The 24086-nt window shown below is 45.4% G+C and overlaps 1 protein-coding gene across 20 annotated transcripts in view; it reads left to right on the forward strand.

Moving 5' to 3' along the window:
• Nucleotides 1-8930: 8930 nt before the first annotated feature.
• The window catches only part of KIDINS220 (kinase D interacting substrate 220), a 100435-nt gene continuing 85279 nt past the window's right edge, over nucleotides 8931-24086 (forward strand). For 14 of the 20 annotated variants that reach the window (XM_043604602.1, XM_043604604.1, XM_043604603.1 and 11 more), the window contains exons 1-3: nucleotides 8931-9106; nucleotides 16144-16287; nucleotides 23257-23355. In XM_043604602.1, coding sequence (XP_043460537.1) covers nucleotides 16180-16287; nucleotides 23257-23355 — 207 coding nt within the window. In that variant the 5' untranslated portion in view covers nucleotides 8931-9106; nucleotides 16144-16179. Of the gene's footprint in view, nucleotides 9150-16143; nucleotides 16288-23256; nucleotides 23356-23746; nucleotides 23766-24086 lie in introns of those variants that run through there. The other 6 variants (XM_043604595.1, XM_043604599.1, XM_043604597.1 and 3 more) reach the window with 3 other exon arrangements.

The following is a 24086-nucleotide window of genomic DNA, read 5'->3' on the forward strand; positions in this document are numbered from 1 at the left end:
ATTCACGCCCCTCCCGATACACACGTACTGCCATGGACTGAAGGTGTCCCCCATGAGATTTACGTTGAAATCCTAACCCCGAGGTGATGGTGTTAGGAGGTGGGGCCTTAGGTCATGAGGGTGGGGCCCTCAAAATGGGATCAGTGCCCTTATTAAAGAGACCCCAGAGAGCTCCCTGGCCCCTTCCATCGTGGAGGACACAGTGAAAAGTCAGCAGACTGCAACATGCAGGAGGGCCTCTCGCCGGAACTTGACCTCACTGGCATCCTGATCTTAAACTTCCAACCTACAGAACTATGAGAAGGAAGTTTCTGTTGCTTATAAGCCACCCGGTCTACGGTATTTTGTTAAAAGCCCCATCGACTGAGACACTCACCTTTGTCATGCTTCAGCCTTGTTGGATAATTATACTTCCTCCAATCTCTCTCTCCTGGCTTCTAGCCTGTGTACCTGCTGTTCCCTTTACCCAGGATTCCCCTTCATACCACACCGCCCCGACCTGTGCTGCCTAGCTAACTCTGGTTTCATCATCAGGATACAGCCTCGTTGTCACTAGTCAGGAAATGTTCAATAAGCTAATATTACGTGCCAGACAGAATGATGAGGACTAAGCGTTCAGACATAAGCCACTTCTCTCTGGGCCGAGGCGTGAGCCGGGGAGCTGCCTGAAGCCAGCATTCCCGGCTTGCCGTGCTAGTATTTGAAATGTTCTTCCCATCCTTAGACGTGTAAAATTGTAAGCGGAAGATCTACACCTGGTCAAAAAGGAAGTTCTCTCCGGTCAAAATTTATTCAAGAGAAAAACAGCAGGCACATCGTAGTGGAGAGACATTCTGTGAACTACCAGACCAGTATTCTTCAAAACTGCCAAGGTCATCAAAAATAAGAAAGGTCTAAGAAATTGTCACAGTCAAGAGAGCCTAAGGAGACACGACGACTAAATGTCACATATCCTGCGTGGGATTCTGGGACAGAAAAGGACATTAGGATAAAAGAAAGGCTAAGGAAATCTGAATCAAGTGTGGGCTTTAGTTAATGATAATGTGTCAGCATTGGTTTATAGTTATGACAAATGTACTAAGATAAGATGTTAACAGTTGGGGAAGCATGTGGGGTATGTGGGGACTCTTAATCTCAGGGTCGTGGGTGTGAGCCCCATGTTGGGGGTAGAGATTACTTAAGTAAATTAATTAAAACTTGAAAAAAAACTATTCTAAAATAAAAAGCTTATATGTACATACACACACGTGTGTGTGTGTGTGTGTGTGTGTGTGTGTGTGTGTAATAGTGCATTGGTAACTCTATGCTAAATCACTGAGATTTAGAGTCTCTCAGTGATTTAGCATAGAGTTACCAATGCACTATCATACACTAGAATTTTTTTTTTTCTGGATCATACAACATAGAATTCATCAAAATCCCTGTGCTTTTAGGACAGTACTTTAACTGTAGCAATGCTCCAGTACTGATTACAGACCAGAAGTAAGAACGTGGGCTAAGGTCATGGAAAAAGTGCAAGGTGGTGTCAGAACAGATGGAACCTGTATACCTGGGGGAGTAACAGGCTCCGAAGCACGCCCCCTGGCGGCCTGACTTAGAACGGCAGACAAGATCTTTGTTGGAAGGCAGGCCAGGGACCTGGGAAGCCAGAGTGTGGGCAGGTTCTTCTGTAAGGATATTGAAATCATCAAGGATCATGTGGTGGAGAGAGTGACAATAATCAGGTTCTAATTTTTTTCAGTAGGGAGTGACCCAGGGAAGGCGGTAGGTGTCAGCAGCAAGGAGGGATGGCATGAGCTTCTAAACCCTAGGGTTTTAGGAAGGAAGCAGAGACAATTTTTCGCAGGTGACAATGAGGAGGAAGGAGGGCACCTTCCTCATCTCCAGGGTCAGTGATGAGAGAGGGAAACCAGCTAACACTTAAGATGTCTGCAAGGACAGGTATGATCTCAAGAGAGAGAAGGGTTTTCATTAGAGCAAATGCCGAAGGGAAGCAATTGAGGAAATAGGGGATATTTTACTAACAATGTGCCATAAATTCCGGGACAGTGCAGTTTCGGGGGAGGAGGGAGGGCGTGGAAGAGAGGCACTACAGAGCGGCACGGGGATAGCAAGTTTTCCTCTTCCAATACTGATGAAAACAGAGATGATTTGGCAAACATAAATATACTGAAACGCTATCTTCTAGATGAGAGAAACTTCCAGGCAATCACTGTGGCCGCATGAAGTTTGGATTGTTTAGCCATTTGTACAGGAATTTCCACCAAAAAGCACCACCATTCACATTGTGGTTTATGGGTCGAAATTCCTAATGGAATAAAACGTCAGGAGCACATGATTATTGGGATAAAATTCCATAGTTCTTCATTATTAGTCAGTTTCTCTCTGAGCAAACTGATTCAGAAAGTCAGATGATAGTCATTTGGGCAGTTTCCTTATATTGGGGGTATTTTGAATCATTCTATTGTCTACTTTTCTGTTATTCCTGATAAAAGTTAATAAAAGTTTTAATTAATTTTATATGTTTATGGCCTACCTGTGCCCCTGGAGGAAAATTATTTTCAGGAAAAGACTGTGCACCAGTATAGAAGAGAAGTACAGTGACTCACTCTCTTACTGCTTCGAGTACACCGATAAATGTAATTTGACCACTTCTTTTCTGTTTTTATGGGCTGGAGTGGGTTTCAGTGAACATACGGCTTATTTGATCTGCAGATTCACCACATCCTTGAATCCTCTCTTCTCTTCTTCCGGTTGCCCCTTTAAGTAAACTTCTTAGATTGGTAACATGAAGATGTGCCCTGCTGGTAGCCTAGTTTGGCTTTTTTTTTTTTTTTTTATAATTTTTATATTTTATTTAAATCCAAGTTAGTTAACCTACAGTGTAGTAATGGTTTCAGGAATAGAATTTAGGGATTCATCACTTACATATAACACCCAGTGCTCATCCCCAAAGTGCCCTCCTTAATGCCCCTTGCCCATTTAGCCCATCCTCCTGCCCAACGCCTCTCCAGAAACCCTCAGTTTGTTCTCTGTATTTAAGAGACTCTGATGGTTTGCCTCCCTCTCCCTTTTTATCTTATTTTTCCTTCCTTTCCCCTATTTCATCTGTTTTGTTTCTTAAATTCCACACCTGAGGGAAATCATGTGATATTTATCTTTCTCGGACTCATTGATTTCACTTAGCATAATATATCTCTAGTTGCATCCACATTGTAGCAAATGGCAAGATTTCATTTTTTTTGATCACCGAGTAATATTCCATCGAATATATATACCTCATCTTCTTTATCCATTCATTGGTCGATGGACATTTGGACTCTTTCTATACTTCGGCTATTGTTGAAAGTGCCGCTGTAAACATTGGGGTGCACGTGCCCCTTCGAATCAGTATTTTTGTATCCTTTGTATAAATACCTAGGAGTGCAATTGCTGGGTTGTAGGGTAGTCTTAGTTTTAATTTTCTGAGGAACCTCCATACTGTTTTCCAGTTTGCATTCCCACCAGCACTGCGAAGGGATTCCCCTTTCTCTGCATCCTCACCAACATTTATTGTTTCCTGAATTGCTAATTTTCTTGTTTGACTTTAGTCGCCCTGCAAACAACTAAAACTCAAAGTCTATTTCATATGAACTGATAATGAACTCTGTTATAGCTTTCTTTCCTCCAGTTCTGTCCCTCTTTCTGTCTGTCTCTCCCTCTGTCCCCACTCCATCTGTACACAGGGTTGTACATTTGCCCCTCAGCACTGCCTCTCATTTCTGTTCTTAATGCGGTGTTCCAGAGTATTCCTTTTCTTTCTGGTGCATCTGAGGGTGAAGGAGACTTCCTTCTGTGTGTGTGTGTGTGTGTGTGTGTGTGTGTGTGTTTTAATGTAGAGGGAACATACTAATGAGTCAGGGAGGAAGCTGGCAAAGATACTAAGAGAAGTGACAGTGACACCATCATTAATTAAGGCAAAAAAAAAAATGACATCTCAACATCCCTGTTATCCCCTCTCCTTTTCAGTAATGGATGTTTAAAGCAACAACTTTGGTTGGGGCACCTGGGTGGCTCAGTTGGTTGAGTGTCCAACTCTTGATTTCAGCTCAGATCATGATCTCATGGTTCGTGGGATCGAGCCCCATGTTGGGCTCTGTGCTAACAGCATGGAGCCTGCTTGGGATTCTCTCTGCCCCTCTGCTTGCGTGTGTGCTCTTTCTCTCTTTCTCTCAAAATAAATGATAACTTACAAAAAAAAACAGGTAATAACTTTGGTCAATAAAGTTTTTGTTTCAAATCTATTTAGAAAGTTAAAGAACTCTCTGTGGTGAGATTAGGAGAGATACCTCTTCAGGTTTTTTGCATTTTCCAAATTCTTCATAATGAACACATGCTCCTTTTATAATCAAAGGAAAGCAGTTAAAAAAATTAAAAAAATTTTTTTAATGTTTATTCATTTTTGAGAGAGAGAGAGAGAGATAAAGCACAAGCAGGGGAGGGGCAGAGAGAGAGGGACACATAGAATCTGAAGCAGGCTCCAGGCTCTGAGCTGTCAGCACACGGGCTTGAACCCACGAACCGTGAGATCATGATTTGAGCTGAAGTCGGACACTTAACCAACTGAGCCACCCAGGCACTGGAAAGCAGTCTAAGATGTTTATTTTTTTCTTTTGAGAGGGTGGGGGAGGGACAGAGAGAGAGGGAGACAGAATCCCAAGCAGGCTGCAAAGCTGTCAGTGCAGGGCCTAGGCGTGGGGCTTGAACTCACAAACCATGAGATCATGACCTGAGCTGAAACCAAGAGGCACCCCAAAGGAAGGCCGTTTTAAAAGCAACATAGTGTGTATAACTTCTTAAGATTTCTATGGAAAATATGATCTAAAATGAAACTGAAGCCATGTAAGGAGATTGGGCTGCTGAGATCCTCATCCCGATATGCTGATACTGTTAAAAAAGATAGAAGGGTGATGTGATTAAAATTACAGTGTTGATGGGGAGGGTGGTGAGGGGTGGAACGATACCTCAGAGTTTTCCTTGCACGTAATGGCACAGGACACGTAGAGAGGCCAGCCTCTTAGAGTGATTGACGTGTTTCTGCTGAAGCAGGAAAGCCTTCGGATGGGTTTGCCAGAAAGATTTAGGCAAGCTGTATAAACTGCAAAAAGATCAAGGAAAGTGGAAAAAGAGAGAGGCTGGAAAGAAAACGGAGGAGAAGGAATTTCAGTTCTATTTTGCAATAGTTACATTGTAGCAAGGTGGGAGTATTAGAATCCCTAAGCAGGAAAGGAATAAACGACATTTGGCATGAGTTAGGGCATATTTATTATCAAAACAGATGTAATTTCCTAAATGTAACCATTGCGTTGATAGAGGAGAGTGGGATATGGCGGGATTATAAAATAACTCTCTTTTCCTCAGAACCGCACCTGCACAAACTCTACAGCTACACTTCGCTCCCCACCCCTGGGAGCGGATGAAATATCCAGTAGGGCTCATCACTTAACAATTTTCCTCCTTGGGGCGCTTGGGTGGCTCAGTTGGTTAAGCGTCTGACTCCTGATTTCGGCTCAGGTCATGATCTAACAGTTCAAGAGTTGGAGCCCTGCACTGGGCTCTATGCTGACAGTGTGGAGCCCACTTGGGATTCTCTCTTCTCTCTCTGCCCCTCCCCTGCTATGCGCCCATATGCGTTCTCTCGCTCGCTCGCTCTCAAAATAAATAAATGAACTTTAAAAAAAAATAATTTTCTCCTCCCTCTTAGATCATAAAACTATCTGTTCACTTTTGGTTTAAAGATTCTCATTTTGGTAATTAAATGCATGGCCTGGATAATACTAAAACTCCTGAATTTAAGGTTCTCCCTTCCCCAGGTCAGATCTGCAAGGGAGGAGGAACCCTAGCTGGCAAGATCTTTCATTTCCCTCAGTGCTTCTCTCTTCTCTCTGCTTTCCTTGCTGTCATCTGACCTTCCTCTCATCCTCCACTAAAATTTGGGCTGGAGTAAAGCCTGTTTCCAGTAGCTTCTTTCCAGGCTGTTATATGGACTGTTTTAAAAACGATTCCTAAAAGAACCACTTGTACACTGAGTATCTTCAGGGTTTTTTTGGGAGGGGGGGTGAGAGAGGAAGGGAGGGCATTCAGGTAGCATCGGCAATCGTCTTTCTGGCGTCTGGGACTGAACGTCGCACTTTTAGAATGGGATTTGCCAGGCTCTTAACTGAGAAATCCCCACAGCAGTGCATGGGTGCTTGGGACCACCTAAGCTGGAGGACCAGAGCTTCCTGCCCCACCTCCCGTACCTTGCTTGCTGTTGTATATTCCAGTATCCCCCAGAGAGGTGTTCTGGAGAGGCGGTTCACTGGCACTCAGCCTGGCTGGCACCTGCTGGGTGGGCAGAGCTCAGCTGATACAGAAGCTGAGGCCTGTCTAACGCCAGCTTGTTGGAAGGGGTGGTTGTGCTAACCGGGCAGGCCCGTTGTGCTTCCAGAAATTATGGGGTGAAGGGGCTGCGGCGCGTGGTGGTGCCACACGGGATTATCACAGGCGGGGGAGCTCCTTGGGGAAGGCGCATGAGGATTCAAGAACCCTGCCTTCCTGAGTCATCATCTCCCTGGCCGACAATTCAGTGAGATCTTCAGTGCCTCTTGGCCCGTTTTCTGATATGTAAGCCACGTTTTCTCTTTGTGTGCGCAAACTCCTCCAGAACATCTGTCAAATGCCTGGCTGACTACTCAGTTCATTGTGTTTCGAGCCCAGGCTACCTTTCTGGGGCTACCGATTCTTGTCAAACCACAAATTCCTATTCCCATGTCACTGTCACAATCAGGGGTTACTAAAATGTCCCCTGCTATCCTGTGTAGGCCTTCAAACACTCACTTGACATTAAAACAGTATGTTCATATTGAAATCACTGATTTGGACACGATGGGACTCAAACCCAAGTCTGAGAATGGTATGTCATTGGGATCAGCTGGGGAGATGTTTTTTTAAGTCCCCAAGTGTGCTCTTAGTTTTTTTTTTTTTTTTAATTTTTTTTTTTAATGTTTATTTATTTTTGAGACAGAGAGAGACAGAGCATGAACGGGGGAGGGGCAGAGAGAGAGGGAGACACAGAATTGGAAGCAGGCTCCAGGCTCTGAGCCGTCAGCCCAGAGCCTGTTGCGGGGCTTGAACTCACGAACCATGAGATCGTAACCTGAGCTGAAGTCGGACGCTCAACCGACTGAGCCACCCAGGCGCCCCTGCTCTTAGTTTTTAAGAAGGTCCACGGATGCGTCTGGTGTGCCAAGGCTGGGAACCATTGAAAACATTTCTCCGTGGATCAAGCTGGCAACTTCTAGAAAAAGCCAACAAGGAGTATGGCTCCATCAGATATTGCTGGGACACGCATGAGACCAGGAGGGAGCACCCCCAAATAATTTGACAGCGTTGTAGATAGTGTGGTTTCTTCCTCAGTGGTTTGTTAAGGCCAGACACTGTTCCAAACAGGGCAAGGGGGTTGGTGCGGAATAAGGATGTACTGAACCTTATAGTGGGAGAAGACAAGTAAACAGGTTAAAAATGCTCTAACACATGCTGAGTACCTACTAGGCCCTATGGATACCGAAGATGGACTGGCCAGCTCTGCTTGAAGTCTTCCAGGAAGCTATACAAAACTGGGGACTACTTAAATGGTATCTTAGAAAAAGGAATTCATCTCTTGGAAGCAGCTGGGCTAGAGGCAGGGAAGACTGTCCTGGGAAAAGAATGGAAATGAGGAAGAGTCAGGCCCATTGTTCCAGGAACTGTAAATACTTGCCAGCCTGGGGGTGGGGGCAGGATAGGCGGAAACTAGTGGATGGAGCAGGGGTTAGAAGAGGGTCAGGGGCCCGCCCCCCCCCCCAGGAGTCTTGAATGTTAAGTACTTTTTGGGAATCTATTTTATGGAAATGGAAGGCTGCTGAGGAGTTTAGGCAAAGCAGTGACCTGAGGGAGCAATCTGCTGGAGAACCAGTTAGCAGGGCACCAGCAGAGGCAGGGAGAGGGTTGGGGGCTCTGGGGATAGCCCTGGGGGGGAGCTTCAGCAGCCTTTAGACTGATGGGGGTTGATGAAGAGGCTGATGGGATGTCATTGGGAAGGGGAGGGAGAGGTTATAAAAAGACTTCCCAATTCCGGTCTAGGTCTCGGTGGCTGGGCGACAGGCGCCAGGTCCCCAGACAGGAGCAGTCCAGGAGGAGGATCACACTGGGTGGGGACGGTGAAGAGTCCAGCTTTGCGCTGAACTCTGGAAACACCAGCAATTTAAGGGAGGTCGAATCTGACAGGTGCAGCCAGAGGAATGGGAGAAAAACTAGCAGAATGAGAATCATAGAAGCCCAGAGAGGGGAACACTTCCAGGAAGGAGTCTGGAACCGAGTGAAACAGTGAGAAGTGAGTTGAAAGCTGTCAATCGCTCTGGCCTCGGGAAAGACCGAGGGACCTTCAGCAGAGACTGGGTGGACGGCCCGGGCTGGCCAGGGGTCTGGGGAGCCGGGGAGGGAGGCGGTGGGCTCTCTGGAAGACCAGGAGTGCAGATCCCACAGGCGCTCCACGGGGCTGACACCTCTCCTGTGGGTTCCCGAGGAAGGGGCTTGAGCAGGCCTTCGTTCGCAAGGCCTTAGAGATGTCTTCTGAAATTATAATTGGGTTTAAGTTACTCTGCGTACAATTTGATTACAATGGTGAATAGGGATTAGGAGTGAGTGAACGATAATCGGAAGAGTGACACCGACGAGGAAGAAAATACTGCCCGCGGCGCTTGTCAAATTGCACCCCTTTGGAGGCCAGAGGGAGGGGGCGGAGGGCCGCTGGGCGCGGTGATTCGCTGGCCCTGCAACACACCCACCCGCCCGCGCGCGCCCCGCAGCCTTCGGGGCTGGCCCCCGCCCGCCGGGGGGGCGTGGCCACCTTCCGCCCCGCCCCGTCACCCGCGGCCACGTGATCTGTCAGTTCGCGGAGATGGAGGAAAATGGCCGCCGGGTTTGTTGAGGGCGAAGCGCTGAAAGCCGCCGTCTCTCCCCTTCGCGTCCTCTGACAGCGCCCGCGGCAAAGCGGGTCCTTTCCGTTCGAGCTGTAGGCGCGGTCCTCGGGCCGCGTTATGAGACGGTCAGTGCGGTGGTCGGCTTCGCGGGATGACTGGGGCGAGCAGGTGGGGGCGAGGCCCAGCGGGGAGGGGGCGAGGCCGGGTGTCTCGCCGGGCGACGCCGTGTGCGGAGGGCCCGCGGCCTGGTGAGGAGGGGGCGAGGCCGGGTGTGGAGGGGCCCGCGGCCGGGTGAGGAGGGAGGTGGGTGGGGAGGGGGCGAGGCCGAGCGCGGAGGGCCCGCGGCCGGGCGTGGGGGGGAGGGGAGGGGGGGAGGGGGGAGGCCCTGCGAGGAAGGGCCGCGGCCGGGCGGGGAGAGGGCCGGGCCGGGGGTGGGGGGTCGCGGCTGGGAGCCGGGGCGGGGGGGGGGGGGGCTCGGGGTCCGGCCAGCTGGAGCGCCGGGAAGGTCTGGGACTTGGTGTCCGCGGTGGTCAGTCCGCCGGCCGGCGGAGAGGTGCTTGGCTGGGGCGGGGAACCTGAGTGAAACCATTGTTTTTCTTTTGTCCAGCTGGCACGGCCTCCACTGGGGGACCCGCCGTCGCTGGTACCGTTACCGCAGGCGTTCCAGATTTCTCTCCTCGGGCTTCCAAGGGCGGGGTGGTTGGTTTTCTTCCCTTGCTTTCTTACCGGGCTTCATTGCTCCATTGTCCTGTGTGGGCCTTTATCTGCCCGGCCGAATACCGGCAAGCCATTGATTGCGACGCGCCTGGGATTTATTTCTAGGGAAGCGATTTCCTTGTCAGCCAGCAATATTGGGTTATTTTTCTTTCAAGTCGTTGTTGACACAGGGGTTTAAACCGACGAGCAGTGTTTTCTTATTAATGACCGTTTAGGGCAGCGTCTCTGCCGGCCGCTAGGGGCGCTGGCTAAAAATGTGGTTTTGCTAGCCTTACCGCTGGCCTGGGGTGTGGCTCTGGAATCACCCCTTCCGATTGTGGGGGGCGGGGGTGATTCTGACGTCTTGGCATTGCCCATACTTGGGCAACACGGAGGACCAAACGTGTAAAAAATTAAAGCACCTTAGGGGAGTTGGTGGAGAGTCAAGGTTGATAAATTCTGCGGGCAAGACTGCGTTCTTTGTTCTGGAGCTTTAGTGGCACGGACACGCTCGTGAGAATCATTCTGGGGTGCTTGTTAAAATGTCGGTTCTGGGCCCACCCCAGATCTACCCAATGGGATTCTCTGGGGGAGAAGCCAAGGAATACGTGTATCTGGCCCACTTACCAAGTCACTCCGGTGGACGCAAGGATGAGAATCCTTGTTCTGCATTCTTTGTGTGAATGATTTCCAGATCTGTTTTTCCCAGTGCCGGGTGGATTATCCAACCCAGCTGTTCTTGGAGCACCTCAAATTCAGCCTGCCAAGGCACCCCAGGGCGGGAGTGGTGAGGAGGGAGGGGGGCACTACCCTGCAGAGAGAACTCCTGACTCCACCCCTCCCCCACCCCCACTTCCGAGTTCCCTCTTCCCTCTTTTTGTTAATGGCTGCACCCTCCTCCAGCCACCTATGCTTGGCATCTAATCATCTTTGAGTTTTCAAAGATGTCAAAAAAAAAAAAAAAATCTCCAGTCGCATGGTTTCTTTGATCTTACATCCCGAATCTCTCTTCTCGATATTTTGGTAGGTGAAAAGGTCAAATATGGAGGATCTTACCTTGTTCGAGCTCATATCTGTCCTTTCTTCGTCATCCCCACCGCCCGTCCCCTCTCCCCTGGGTTGTTTTGGTGGTTCCCTGGCTGGGGAGTTCTCATTTTTTGTGTTTTTCTAGTCGGGGTCACGAACGCCGCTGGGAGATTACCTTCCCCAGGACCATGCCAGCGTGCCATCTCCCTCTTCCTGCCTTTGCTCAAAAACTGTCAGTTTCTCAGCTTTATCTGCCACCATTTAGGGCTGTTTTGAAGGCAAGGGCTGGAGACTTACTCCTTTACCTCAGGGAAAAGGAGATTTATGGGACTTGATGGGAATCAGCAAGAAGTCAGCATCCAGGGCAGCTTCACCTTCTGCCCCTCTCCCCGGGGGCCACGTTTGTTTTCTTCCTTATGAGGAGTCGTTTTCTCTGTTCTTATCTGTTCGGTTCTCTCTCTGCTGACTGGCTGTCTCAAAACTGTATCGTTTTGAAAATGGCCCATAATAACTGAGTCTTTGTCTCTAATTCCCAGTTCTCAAGGGAGGAATCTCGTTGGCCTGGCTTATGTTTTTGAGCATTCGCAGGTCCCAGATCACGTGCCCATCCTTGGTTATGTTGATGGTAGAAAACGGGGCTGTTGAGGGAAGCAGAGCCTGTGGGCAGCAAAGACCTACGGAGGGGGCACGTTTGGTATACCTGTGCATTTATCCAGTTTGACAGCTATCTGGGATGTTTCTACCTGCACTGCTCCTGTGGTAGGTTCTGGGGAGATGAGAACGAAGGAGAGACAGCCCTCATCTTTGAAGAAGTTAGGATCTAACCAGCCACCCTCACTTTCCAGTCTTAGCTCTCACTTTTACTTAAAACTCCCCCCCCCCCGCCCCCGCCATGCTATTCATTGTTTCTTGGGTATACACTACACAGTCACTTGGCTGTCCGTGTTTATCTTCACATGACAGTACCAGGGTCAGGCTGTGCGTGCCAGGCCAGTTCCTGACAGCCAGGGGCTGCTTTTCTCTTTCTCGGCCCCAATTTTATGGGCATTGTGTTAGATACCAGGTGGTTCTTGCAAGAACTTGGAGTTTAGAGCTGTGGACAAGGATAGGTAAAATGGTATATAAGCAGTCTAAGTTTAGGTGTATGCACAGAGTGTGGAGTCGGAGAGTCAGGGCACTGGCCCAACTCAGAGTGAGCAGCCAGCCAGTGGAGGCTTCCAGAAAAAGATAACGTTAGAGCCACGTCCAGAAGACGAGTAGAAACTGTCTGGGCATATCTGTGGAGGATGGGCTTTCTAAACTCAGGGGGATATGGGTGCGGAGGCCTAGCAAAAAGAAAGTGTGGGGCGGTCAGATTAGTAGATGAGTCTGCCTGGACCTGGGAGTGGGGAAGCAGGTTTGGGTAGAGGGTGGGAGGGATGGGTCTGGAAGGGGAGACAGAGGTGGGGCTGGAATGGTCAGATGTGGCCAGACTGTGAAGGATCTACCTGTCTTCACCATCGTAACCCAGGAATGCGTGTATGAGTTCTCACTGCTCTGCACAGAGCAGAGTTTTCCATAGGAATCGTAGAATTGAATAGTGAATATTTACAATGGCGTTTAAAGGCTTCAGGGGCTTCAATTCCTTGAATGACTCGTGAGTAATAAAACCACCATCTTTTGTTCTCCCGGCATGAATTTATGGGGAACTAACAGAAGGATTTTAAAAAGGAAGTTATTTTAGATCCCTCTTGCTTCGCCGTGGCAGTTGGGTTGAGGTAGGGGAAGACTGGAGACAGGAGACTTACTAAGTTGGGGGACTATCACATTGATCCAGGTGAGAGAAGGTGCAGTAGGAGTTTTTAGGACAAGTGCCTAGGTTATAACAGTTTTCTCTTTTCTGAAAACAGTGCCAATACTATGTGACCTTGTAACCCCCTCCCAACCCTGTGACCATAGTTAATTGGTTCTGGTTGGCACTTGATCCAAGCTGGGACTTTTGAATCTGGGAACAAACCACCATCTGCTTTCTCTGATTTGAGAACCTGATTTGGGCCTAGATAGCTCTTGGCAGCCATTTTTCCACTTGTGTAGAAAAAGTTGGTCTATAATAGAGAATGAGAATTCTCCTGGCATTTGAGGTCCAGGGACACCCACCTTTCCCACAGTGTGCTTATGGGAAATAAATCAGTATCCTTAAAATAAGTCTCCTGTTTGGCTGAAGCTGGGTTAAATTTGTCTCTTGTACCCTCAGGAGTCTTGATTAGCATATATGGTGAAGGCCCTGAGCTAGGGCACTGAGAGTGGGGTTGGCCGATCTCAGATGTTGGGAAGTACATTAGACTGAAAATGGTAACTGTTGCACGCTGAAGAGAGCAGTCGGTGCTTTGAAAGGGTGGATGTGAGGATAGTGTTCAAAATGGAGGGAGTAAGTTGAGCAAAAGGGAGGGGTGTGTGGAGCAGGACGCAGGTGGGGGCAACTTTGAGTGCTTCAGCTTGGCTGGGCTGTGGGGTTGAGTGGGGTTTTAGCCTCGATCCTAGAAGATGTGAGAACAAATGGAGGCGTTGGATATTGGTGATGACTTCAAAAAATTTCTCTCACTGGTTTGCAGTGATAAAATATCATATTCTAGGGGATGTAATGTACGGCCTGGGGAGTACAGTCAGTAGAGTCGATAGTATTGTAATAACTTTGTGTAGTGACAGATGGAGATAACAACGTACACTCGAAACTAATAGGATATTGTATGTCAATTATACTTCCTGGAGAGGGGATAAGCATTAGGAAATGAAGTTTCTAAAGAAAATAAAATTTACATTAATGCCATCACCATTTGATCTGTTTCATTTCAGTACTTTAAAACGTATATATTTAAAATAGTTGAGATGTTGTATAGTTTTTTTGCTTTTTGTTGTAGTTTTTTTTTCTGCCTCTAAATATATCACGAACATTTTTTTTCATTAGTATATTTTTTTGGAAACATGTCGACGACTCTATCTGATTCCACTGTGTGACCATATCATAATTTATGTAATCTCCCATATCTGAGTTTTTGTTCTTATGAATAAAATTGTGTTGTATTTAAAATCTTTGTCCATGTTTTTTATGTTTTTAGAATTGATTCTGGGGGGTGCCTGGGTGGCGCAGTCGGTTAAGCGTCCGACTTCAGCCAGGTCACGATCTCGCGGTCCGTGAGTTCGAGCCCCGCGTCGGGCTCTGGGCTGATGGCTCAGAGCCTGGAGCCTGTTTCCGATTCTGTGTCTCCCTCTCTCTCTGCCCCTTCCCCGTTCATGCTCTGTCTCTCTCTGTCCCAAAAATAAATAAACGTTGAAAAAAAAAAATTAAAAATAAAAAAAAAAAAGAATTGATTCTGAGGAGTGAAGTTACTTAACTTTGAGGATTTTTTAAAAAATAAGGTATTATTGAGGTACAATTCACACCAATATTATTTACCTTTTTAGTGTCCAGTTTTGAATTTTGACACATGCATATAATCATGCGACTACCACCACAATCAGAATATAGAATAGTCCAAGAACTCCCCAAATGCTCTTGTACCCCAATGTAGTCACCTCATTCTCCCCCCTTAGACTCTGACAACCTCTGTTCTATTTTCTGTCCATATAGTTTTCCTTCTTCAGAATGTCATATAAATGGAATCATATAGTGGAATAGTTTGTCTTCTGGTCCCCAAAGATAGACTTCCATCCCACATGCAAAACACATCAACCTATCCCAAGGGCCCCCAAAGTCTCAGTTCAGTGTTAACTCAGAGTCCCAAAACTCATTTGAATTTCAGCTCTCAGGTTCTAAATCTCATCATAGAAACCAGGTATGAGTAAAGCTCGGGGTAGAGCCATCCTGGGGCATGATTCCTGTCCGTCTGTGAACACGTGAAACTCGAGAAGTCAGGAGCTATAAAGTACGATGAGGGGACAAGCGTGGAATACCAGTAATTGACATTGTTCAAGGGGGGGGGGGAATGGAAGGAAAAAAGACATCACTAGTCCCAGGTAATGGTATTCTCTTAGAGAAAAAGTCTGTAATTTCAGTGAACTGATTTATCGATTTTCTTTTTTTGAGAACCATGCTTTTAGTGTCATATCAAAGAAATCTTTGTTTAATCCAGAATAGTCTATATTATCTTCTAGAAGTTTTGTGTTTTTTAGATATTTAGGTCAATTTTAGTATATGCATTTTGTGTAAGGTATGGGTTGAGATTTGTTTATTTGTATTTGGGTGTCCAACTGGATACAACATCATGCCTACTTTTTTTGCATTTACATTCTAGTAATGGTAGATGGACAATAAACACACAAGATGTCGTATTTCCAATGGTGGTAAGGGCCATTGAGAAATAAAGGAGGGCAAGGAGGTGGGAATGTGGGGACCCCTGTGGAGTATGTGTGAGGTTGTTACTATTTCACATCACATGGTCAGATTAGACTTTCCTAACAAGGTGATTGAAGGAAGTGAGGGAGGGAGCCATGTGCGTTTCGGTGGAAGAGATTTAGGCAGACAGAATCCCTGGGGTGGCACAGCACTTGACCTCTTCAGGCAATGAAATGGATAAGGGAGAGTGGTGGGAGATGAGGTCACTTAGAGTCATCGAGACCAAGGTAACACCCGTGATTTGAGTTCCTGGCGAAGCCATTGGAAGGCTTTGAGCAAAGAAGGATGTAATCTGACTCAGTGCTCTGCCAGGTGTGGTTCTTCAGTCAGCAGCAGCGGCTGCCGGGACCTTGTTAAAGATACAGACTCAGGGGCTGCACCCACACCTACCAAGTCAGACTCTGGGGGCGAGGCCCAGGCATCTGTGTTTTACAGGCTGTCTAGGTGATGCCGATGCATGTTATGCGTTAAGAAGCTCTGGTCAGACTTACGTTTTCAGAAGATCGCCGTGGTTGCCTCGCGGAGGATCGATTGTGAGGAAGGCGAACGGAAGGAAGGAGAACAGTTAGGATCTAGATGAGAAGTCACAGTGGCTTGGACCAGGGTGGTTGTGATGGCGGTGGTGAGTAGTGGTTGGATGTGAAATATGTTTTATAGGTAGAGCCAAAAGGATTTGCTAATAGGTTGAATGTGGAGTGGAGAGGGTGAGACAAGGCAGAGAGAATTCCATGGAGGAACAGAGCTGGAGCTGCCATTTCCTGAGGTGGAGGAGAAGTGGAGCTCTTCCTTTTGTGTAGGGGAGGTGATGAGGACGGCTGGGGGGATGAGTGTGGAGTTTGGGACTTGGATGAGTTAAGGCCGAGTTGTGTGTGAGTCTTGGCAAGGGCGGGGTGGGCGTTTTGACAGCTGGGCTGTGGGGCCTTCGCTCCTGCAGGTGGAGGTCTATTTGTACAAATGTAAGGTGAAGAATGATAAGATAGTTAGTAATAAATTAGGTTTTTTCCCCCCTCAGTCACATCTGTGCTTTCCTACTCAATATGTGTGTCTTATCTAATCTGCTTTTGACAGGTTTTGCAATAAAGAGAACTACAACTTTTCGTGAAAATGTCAGTTCTGATATCACAGAGTGTAATAAATTATGTGGAAGAGGAAAACATTCCTGCCCTGAAAGCTCTTCTAGAAAAATGCAAAGATGTAGATGAGAGAAACGAGGTAAGACCAAGTTTCTGAAATTAAAATCCTTGAACAAACATTGGTTGACTACCGACTACTGTGTACAAGGCGTTGTGCCAAGGAAAAATGTAAGAAATAGGAAGTTCTTAACCTTGGTAAGATTGTTAAAAGTACTTGAAGCTCCAACTCCCTATTTCTTTCTCTCCCCAGCCGCTGGCAGCTACTCCTCTACTTCTGTTTCTAGGAACTTGACTGCTCTTTGTCCCTCATATAAGTGGAATCATACAGAATTTGTCTTTTTGTGACTGGTTTATTTCACTTAGCGTAATATCCTTAAGGTGCAATCATGTTGTAGCGTGTGACAACATTTCTTTCCTTTTTAAAGCTGAGTGACATTCAGTTGTACGTATATACCACATTTTGTTTATGCATATATGTATTGATGGACTTTTGGGATTTTTCTTCCTCCTGGCTATTGCCTAAATAGCGCTGCTATGAACATGAATATGCAAATATTATAAATGTTTTTAAAGCTGTTGAATCAACAGTTACTAGTTTATGACTATGATTATTTTTGACATAGGGTACCTGAATTTCATTAAATGTTAGCTCTCATAAGGAAATCTTAACAAAAAAATTTTGTTACTGCAGTAACCTTGTGATAGTTAGTGTTTTTATTGAATCAGCTCATGCTGAGGGGCACCTGGGTAGCTCAGTTGATTAAGTGTCTGACTTTGCCTCAGGTCATGATCTTGAAGTTTGTGAGTTCGAGCCCCATGTTGGGTTCTGTGCTGACATCTCAGAGCCTGGAGCCTGTTTCAGATTTTGTGTCCCCCTCTCTCTCTGTCCCTCCCCTGCTTGTGCTGTCTCTCTCTCTCTCTCTCAAAAATAAATAAACATTGCAAAATAATAATAAATAAAAGAATAATGCTGATACTTATCTTGATTTACAGGTAAAGGACTTAATCCCTCAGTTTCCTATCCAAGATATTACCCGATAGAACCCAAATTTGAACGCTGTTCTATTTGATTTCAGATCATAATCTGTTTATGCTCTGTTGCCATTCTTTGAGTTTTCAGAGTAAGTTCATCCAATGATGTACTGATACATTCACTGTTTCTATATTGAACACAGTATGTTTTGGGTAGGTGACTCCTCTGTGATTGTGCATTGTCAATAATTGTTCTAAACAGATAAGAGAAAATTTATAATTGGAGATTGTTCACTGTTATGAAAGAATTACTTAGGGACACCTGGGTGGCTCAGTCGGTTAAGTGTCCAACTCTTGATTTTGGTTCAGGTCATGATCTTGCAGTTCGTGGGTTCGAGCCCCATGTTGGGCTCCACACTGAGCATGCAGAGCCCTCTTGGGATCTCTCTCTCTGCCTCTCCCTCTGCCCCTCCCTCACTCTTGTCTCTCTCTCAAAATAAATAAATAAATTTAAAAATATACTTAAAAAATAAAAAGAATTACTTACAAAAGTGGTCATTTTAATTAGTATATATTAACATACTTGGAATAATAAAATGATTATAGTTTAAAAATAGTAAGTATTACTTCATAGACATTTTCTATGGGAATACTGAAAAAATAGCCTCACATGCAAGGACAAATATAGCACATCAATGAGCACAAAATTTTATTAATCTAATTTGTGTAAAGAATTAAGCATATTTGGTATAGAGCTTAAGTTGACCTCATGCATGAGGTAGCATTTAACTAATATTAATGGTATTTATATCTAGTGTAGTATTGTATCCATTCAAATTCGAGTTTTAAAATAATGATTTGAAACAACCTGGATTGTTAAACTATGGCTCAGCGTGAGTGATGGAGACAAAGTAGCTTTCTCAAGTCCTTTTATTGTATTTTTCTTCTACAAGTGTTTATAAAATTTAAATTTTATAGAATTCTATAAAGTTGTGTGGATTTCCTCTCTTCTTTGTTGCCCCTAAAAGTATGTAATTACCTTATGTTAATGTGTTTTGGTTATCAGTTTTGAAAAGGTCTCAAATCAATAAAATACAGTTAAGCGATTGGCTCTTGATCTCAGTTCAGGTCTTGATCTCAAGGTCATGAGTTCTAGCCCCATGTTGGGCTCCATACTGGGTTGTAGAACCTACTTTAAAAACAAAATGCAAGCCTGTGTGGGATGCCTGGGCGGCTCAGTCGGTTAAGCATCTGCCTCCTGATTTTGGCTCAGGTCATGATCTTGTGGTTTGTGAGTTCAAGCCCAGTGTTGGGCTCTGTGCTGATGGCATGGAGCCTGCTTGGGATTCTGTCTGTCTCTCTCCTCTCCCTCACCGCCTCCCCCCCCCCCCCAAATAAATAAACCTTAAAATAAAATAAAATAATGTGGGGGAAATTTCTGTATTTAGCATACAATTGGCTGCCATCAGTAAATGCTAATTTCCTGCCACCTTTTCTCTCTGCTTTATTTGTAAACTAGATAAATCTCAGCCTGTGAACATCCTCAATGATGGCAGGTCTTCGCCCTTTGTAAAGTAGTGATGGGCTTTTATTTTTAGAAAAGAACAGAAAGTTTCTCTGCGGTCTTCTTGGTATAAGATTTTAGTGCTGAGGTGGGACAGTATTCTCCAAGAAAATGAAGTGGGACTGTCAATTCAAGGAGTGGATTTTGTTATGTGCTTAGAAATAGGCTCTGAGGCAAATTTCAAAGGAGAATTTAAAAATGTTTTAGTTTCATTACAATTATTGGAAGAAGTATATATTCTCCCAAGATTTGCTTTAAAGGGCACTGGTTATTGAGGTCTGGTACACCTAAATAAATTCAAGTAGGACTACCTAGGATTTGGGAAGAACAAAAAGGGATCCTGAGTAGGAAGTGTTTTTGCACTGTAGTCTTCTGGGGAGCTGAGATAAAGTATGGTGACCTGTCGGGGGAACGTCCCTTGGTGCAGTGTTCTGTTCTAATGTGTTCCGGCTTGAGGTCATCGTAAGTGGAGTAAGGGTTGTGTGAACAGGTGATCCTGTGTAGTTTGGAAAGCAGTGGGCTTGGGGTTTGCTGGGATGCGTGGGATTAGGTATGGAAAGGGCCTTTAGCGATTCATTTGAAAATGGAAGGATAAAGTCACGGCTGTTTTAAGTTACTCTCTCTCCACAACTGTAGTTAGAAGATCGGTTAAGCAAGAACTAATAGAATAAACGAACGTTTTGTTATAAGGCCCAGCTTATAAGGTCACTTTTCTTCTATCTTTTAGAATGTAATAACTTCACGGCAACCTTTTTGGTAAATTATTTATCTTTTTGAGTGGTGTAGTTGTCAAAGGTGTATCAGTTAAGGATCGCTTTGGACCGCGTGCGACAGCTCCTACAACCATGTCTCCATCAACTTAAGGTCTTATTTTTCTCACGCGCTGATAAGCCGGAGGAACCATTCCAAGGTTGATATGACGGCTTCAGGAGATCTTCCCAGGCTCCTTCTGCCCTTCTGTCCACTCCTCACTGTGTGCTGGTCACTTCGCGTTGGCCGTCACAACGCCACATTGTGTCTCGTGAGGCAAGAAGCCCAGAGACAGGCCGGCCGAGCTCATCCGGTTCCCGGGCCGGCCTGGGCCACTTAGCCGGGGCACTGTCCTGGGATCATTCCAGCTGCAAGCCAGGCTGAACTACGTGGGCATTTTGGTTTTGGTTTTGTTTTTAAGCTGAGCACGTTGCCGCCCCTAACACAATCCCGTCACTCGATATTGGGAGACAACTAATAGTTTCTCCAAGAGAAACTAACGACTATTCAAGTCTTTCGTCTGGCGTGTTTCTAGTTAATCACATTTATATCATCTTTCGTGTTTGTGTTATAGGTATTTTTACACATCTACGTTATTTTTTCCCCTCATATGCTAGAAGCACCTGTCTCTGTGAACTATCTGTCGTGACTGTGACCCCCAAAAGTAAACAAAAAACATCTGAATCTCTGGAGTTACTAATCTGAAAATTCTGATGTAAAATTCATATATCCTTAGGGCCATAGATTCAGGGTTAATTGGCTTTAATTTATATATTATACCAATGACTTTGTTGTCTCACTTTTTATCCTGGTTGATTAGAAGGGAGAAGGGTGCTGCAGAAAGTTGGTCAGAGGTTAGAGCTGACAGAGGCAAGCTGGGTGTGATAATTGATGTCTGTAGTTGTGACTCAGAATTGTAAACATGATGTGTAAAGGTAATCTGTTTAATAAGTAGTAAGTAATGTGTGCATTGCTTTATAAATTAATGCCTATCATACAATATATAATCAAATTTAATGTTTAAAGGATAAACTTTTTCACCTGGAAAATCTATTTGTGGATAATATCTCATTCCCTAATGACTTTGGTTGAATGACATGTAATTTAGTATCCGTTGTTCTATAAGAATGTCTGTGTTTAATGCACTTTACGTGTGTGCTTTGTTTAAACCAATATTTGTGTTTAACTCTTATGTTCTTCTTATAATAGCATCTGTTGCATTTTTGCCAATTATTGTAATTATTCGCTTGTTTTTTAAAAAAATGAGAGAGAGAGAGAGAGAGAGAGAGAGAGAGAGAGAACAAGCAGGGGAGGGGCAGAGACAGAGAGGGAGACAATCCTAAGCAGGCTCTGCACCGCCAGCACAGAGCCCAGTGCGGGCTCGAACTCATGGAACCGTGAGATTGTGACTTGAGCCAAAACCAGGAGTCAAATGCCTAGCTGACTGAGCCACTAGGTGTCTCAGGTGTCTGCCAATCACCCAGGCGCCCCCCCAATCACCCAGGCGCCCCCCCAGTCACCCAGGCGCCCCCCCAATCACCCAGGCGCTCCCCCCAGTCACACAGGCACCCCCCAAATCACCCAGGCGCCCCCCCAGTCACACAGGCGCCCCCCAATCACACAGGCACTCCCCAATCACCCAGGCACTCCCAATCACCCAGGCACTCCCCAATCACCCAGGTGCCCCCCCAGTCACCCAGGTGCCCCCCCAATCTCCCAGGCGCATCCCCCCAATCACCCGCCTGACCCATCCCCCATCCCCTCCACTCCTGTAACTATCAGATTGTTGTCTATAGTTAAGAGTCTGTTTCCTGGTTTGCTTCTCTTTTTTTGGGGGGGGGGGGATATAGTATTAAATAAAAGAACAGACATGCTTCTTACTCTCGTGGAGTTTAGAGCCTTTAAGAGAAAGGATAATAATCAGGTGTTAATCCCACAAATGTAAGTAATTACAAACAAGGATTAGTATAGTAAAGGAAAACTAGAGGAGTTGGTAAGGCTTCCCTGAGGGGTTGATATTTGACCCAAGAGCTGATGTGACCTTATAAGCTGGGCCTTATAACAAAACATTTGTTTGTTCTATTAGTTCTTGCTTAACCAATCTTCACACTACAGTTGTGGAGAGAGAGTAACTTAGAAACAGCCGTGACTTTATTCTTGGTAGTTAATTGGGTGGGACAGAGGGAAAACTTTGTGTGAGGGTCCAGAGGTGGGAAAGAGCTTACGGGTTTGTTGGTGAGGAGGGAATGGCCCAGAATAGGTTTTGAGGTAGTCCTGCCACAGCTACTGTCAGTATTTTGGTTCTGATCCAAAAGAGCAACAGGAAACCACTGAGGATTTTAAGCAGAGAAATGATGTCATATTAGCATTTTAAAAATCACGTCTATTCCCCCACCCCCCACTGATATACACATAGTAAATAGATGCTTAGATAAATATTTATCTACTTGAACTTAATTTTCAGTGTAAATCTTTTCTCGTATACCTTAAGTATGTGGTAACACCTTTAGTACCGTCACCGTTAGCCCAGAGCCGCTAACCTGTTTCACACCGTGGCCCTTACAGAAGGCGCCAGTGTGTGCGTTGCCCTTGCTGTAGGTGAGCCTTGCTGCTGGAGGCGAACCCATCCCAGGATCTGGCTGCCCGGGCCCTGCCACGCTGTCTCAGGGCTCAGGAAGTACTGTCTCTTATTACCGTGTCTTATTCTAGGCACACAGGCTGGGAAACTGTGGTGTAATGAGCAGAAGCTTTAGTTTAATGGATTAAGATTAGAAGGGAGGTCTTAAAAAAACTGTTTATGTATATTATATATATAGCACCTAGATGGTTTTTATTTATTATTTTACTTTCCTCCCCTTTGCCCTTGACAAACATCTTAAATATATTAAAACCACATTCTGTATCATATTCTATCTGCTATAGTTAGAGATTTTGGTTACCATAAATATGCTAAGAGTTTTTTAAAAAATGTTTATTTTTGAGAGAGAGAGAGAGAGAGAGAGAGAGAGAGAGAGAGAGAGAGAGAGAGGGACCGCGTGAGTGAGGGAGGGGCAGAGAAAGAGAGGGAGACACAGAATCTGAAATAGGGTCCAGGTGCTGAGCTGTCAGCACAGAGCCCGACACGGGGCTCGAACTCGGGAACGGTGAGATCATGACCCAGGCCAAAGTTGGATGCTTAACTAATTGAGCCACTCATGTGCCCCGAATGCTAAGATTTTTATATACATTGTGGTGATTACTTTTCAGAGCCTAGTATTATTCATGTTGACTTATTTGTTTTTTAAGTTTATTTATTTTGAGAGAGAAAGCACAAGTGAGGAGGGGCAGAGAGAGAGAGAGAGAGGAAGAGAGAAAGAGACAGAGAGACAGAGAGACAGAAAGAATCCCAAGCAGGCTCCACTGTCAGTGCAGAGCCCATTGTGGGGCTCGAACTCACGAACCATGGGATCGTGATCTGAGCCAAGGTCAGACGCTTAACCGACTGAGCCACCCAGGTTCCCCTCATGTTTATTTATTTTGAATGAAATTTAGCATCAAAAATAGACTACTAATGCTGTAGTAAAAAAAACCGTTTTGTTTTCTCTTTGACTTTTATATTATTAGTCAACTGGAAACTTAAGATTTCAAAGGTGTTTGTAAACTTAAGAAATTCTGTAAACAATGTTTGACATACCATTGTGATAAGCAGGGTATATTTAACTGTGGCATTTCAGTTAAAGTACAGCATCTTGAAAAGCTCTCTGTGTCTTTTATATTCTCTAGTGTGGCCAGACTCCACTGATGATAGCTGCTGAACAAGGCAACTTGGAAATAGTGAAAGAATTAATTAAGAATGGAGCTAATTGCAATCTGGAAGATTTGGTATATATTAAAATAATCTACTTCTTTGTTGTTCTTGTCTTTTCCATAACTTTGCTCTTTGTTTTTGAGAAGGGATTCAAAATTAGTAGGTTACGGTTGTGCTTTCAGATCTGTCTTAACTTTGCCTCCTATCCCACCCAAGTCTGCTTTTTATTTTATTTTTTTAATTTTTTATTTAAAAAAAAAATTTTTTTTTTAACGTTTATTTATTTTGGGGAGAGAGAGAGAGAGAGACAGAGCATGAATGGGGGAGGGGCAGAGAGAGAGGGAGACACAGAATCGGAAGCAGGCTCCAGGCTCCGAGCCATCAGCCCAGAACCTGGCGCGGGGCTCGAACTCACGGTCTGTGAGATCGTGACCTGAGCTGAAGTCGGACGCTTAACCGACTGAGCCACCCAGGCGCCCCCCAAGTCTGCTTTTTAAAGCGGTGATACAGGAGAGGAATTTTTATTTTCAGTGAAAGGTCTCAGCACTTCCTGTTTTTTATACCCAGATGGCACTGGCTGAATAGGGAGCACATATACCTGGGCGCTTGTAGCCTTTATTTGAAAACAAAGGACAGTAGTTCTTTATCACATAGTTTCTAAATCCATCATATGGGATTGCGTTAGTTTAATAGCCTGTGAATGTGCTCTTAAATCTGATGACAAGCTCTTTAATTTCAACTTCTAGCAATGGTTGCTAGCCACAAGGATTAGCTGTGAAGTTTTGATAGTCATCTTTCCTTTTTC

This window comes from Prionailurus bengalensis, chromosome A3 (assembly GCF_016509475.1).
Source record: "Prionailurus bengalensis isolate Pbe53 chromosome A3, Fcat_Pben_1.1_paternal_pri, whole genome shotgun sequence".
Taxonomy (NCBI): Eukaryota; Metazoa; Chordata; class Mammalia; order Carnivora; family Felidae; genus Prionailurus; species Prionailurus bengalensis.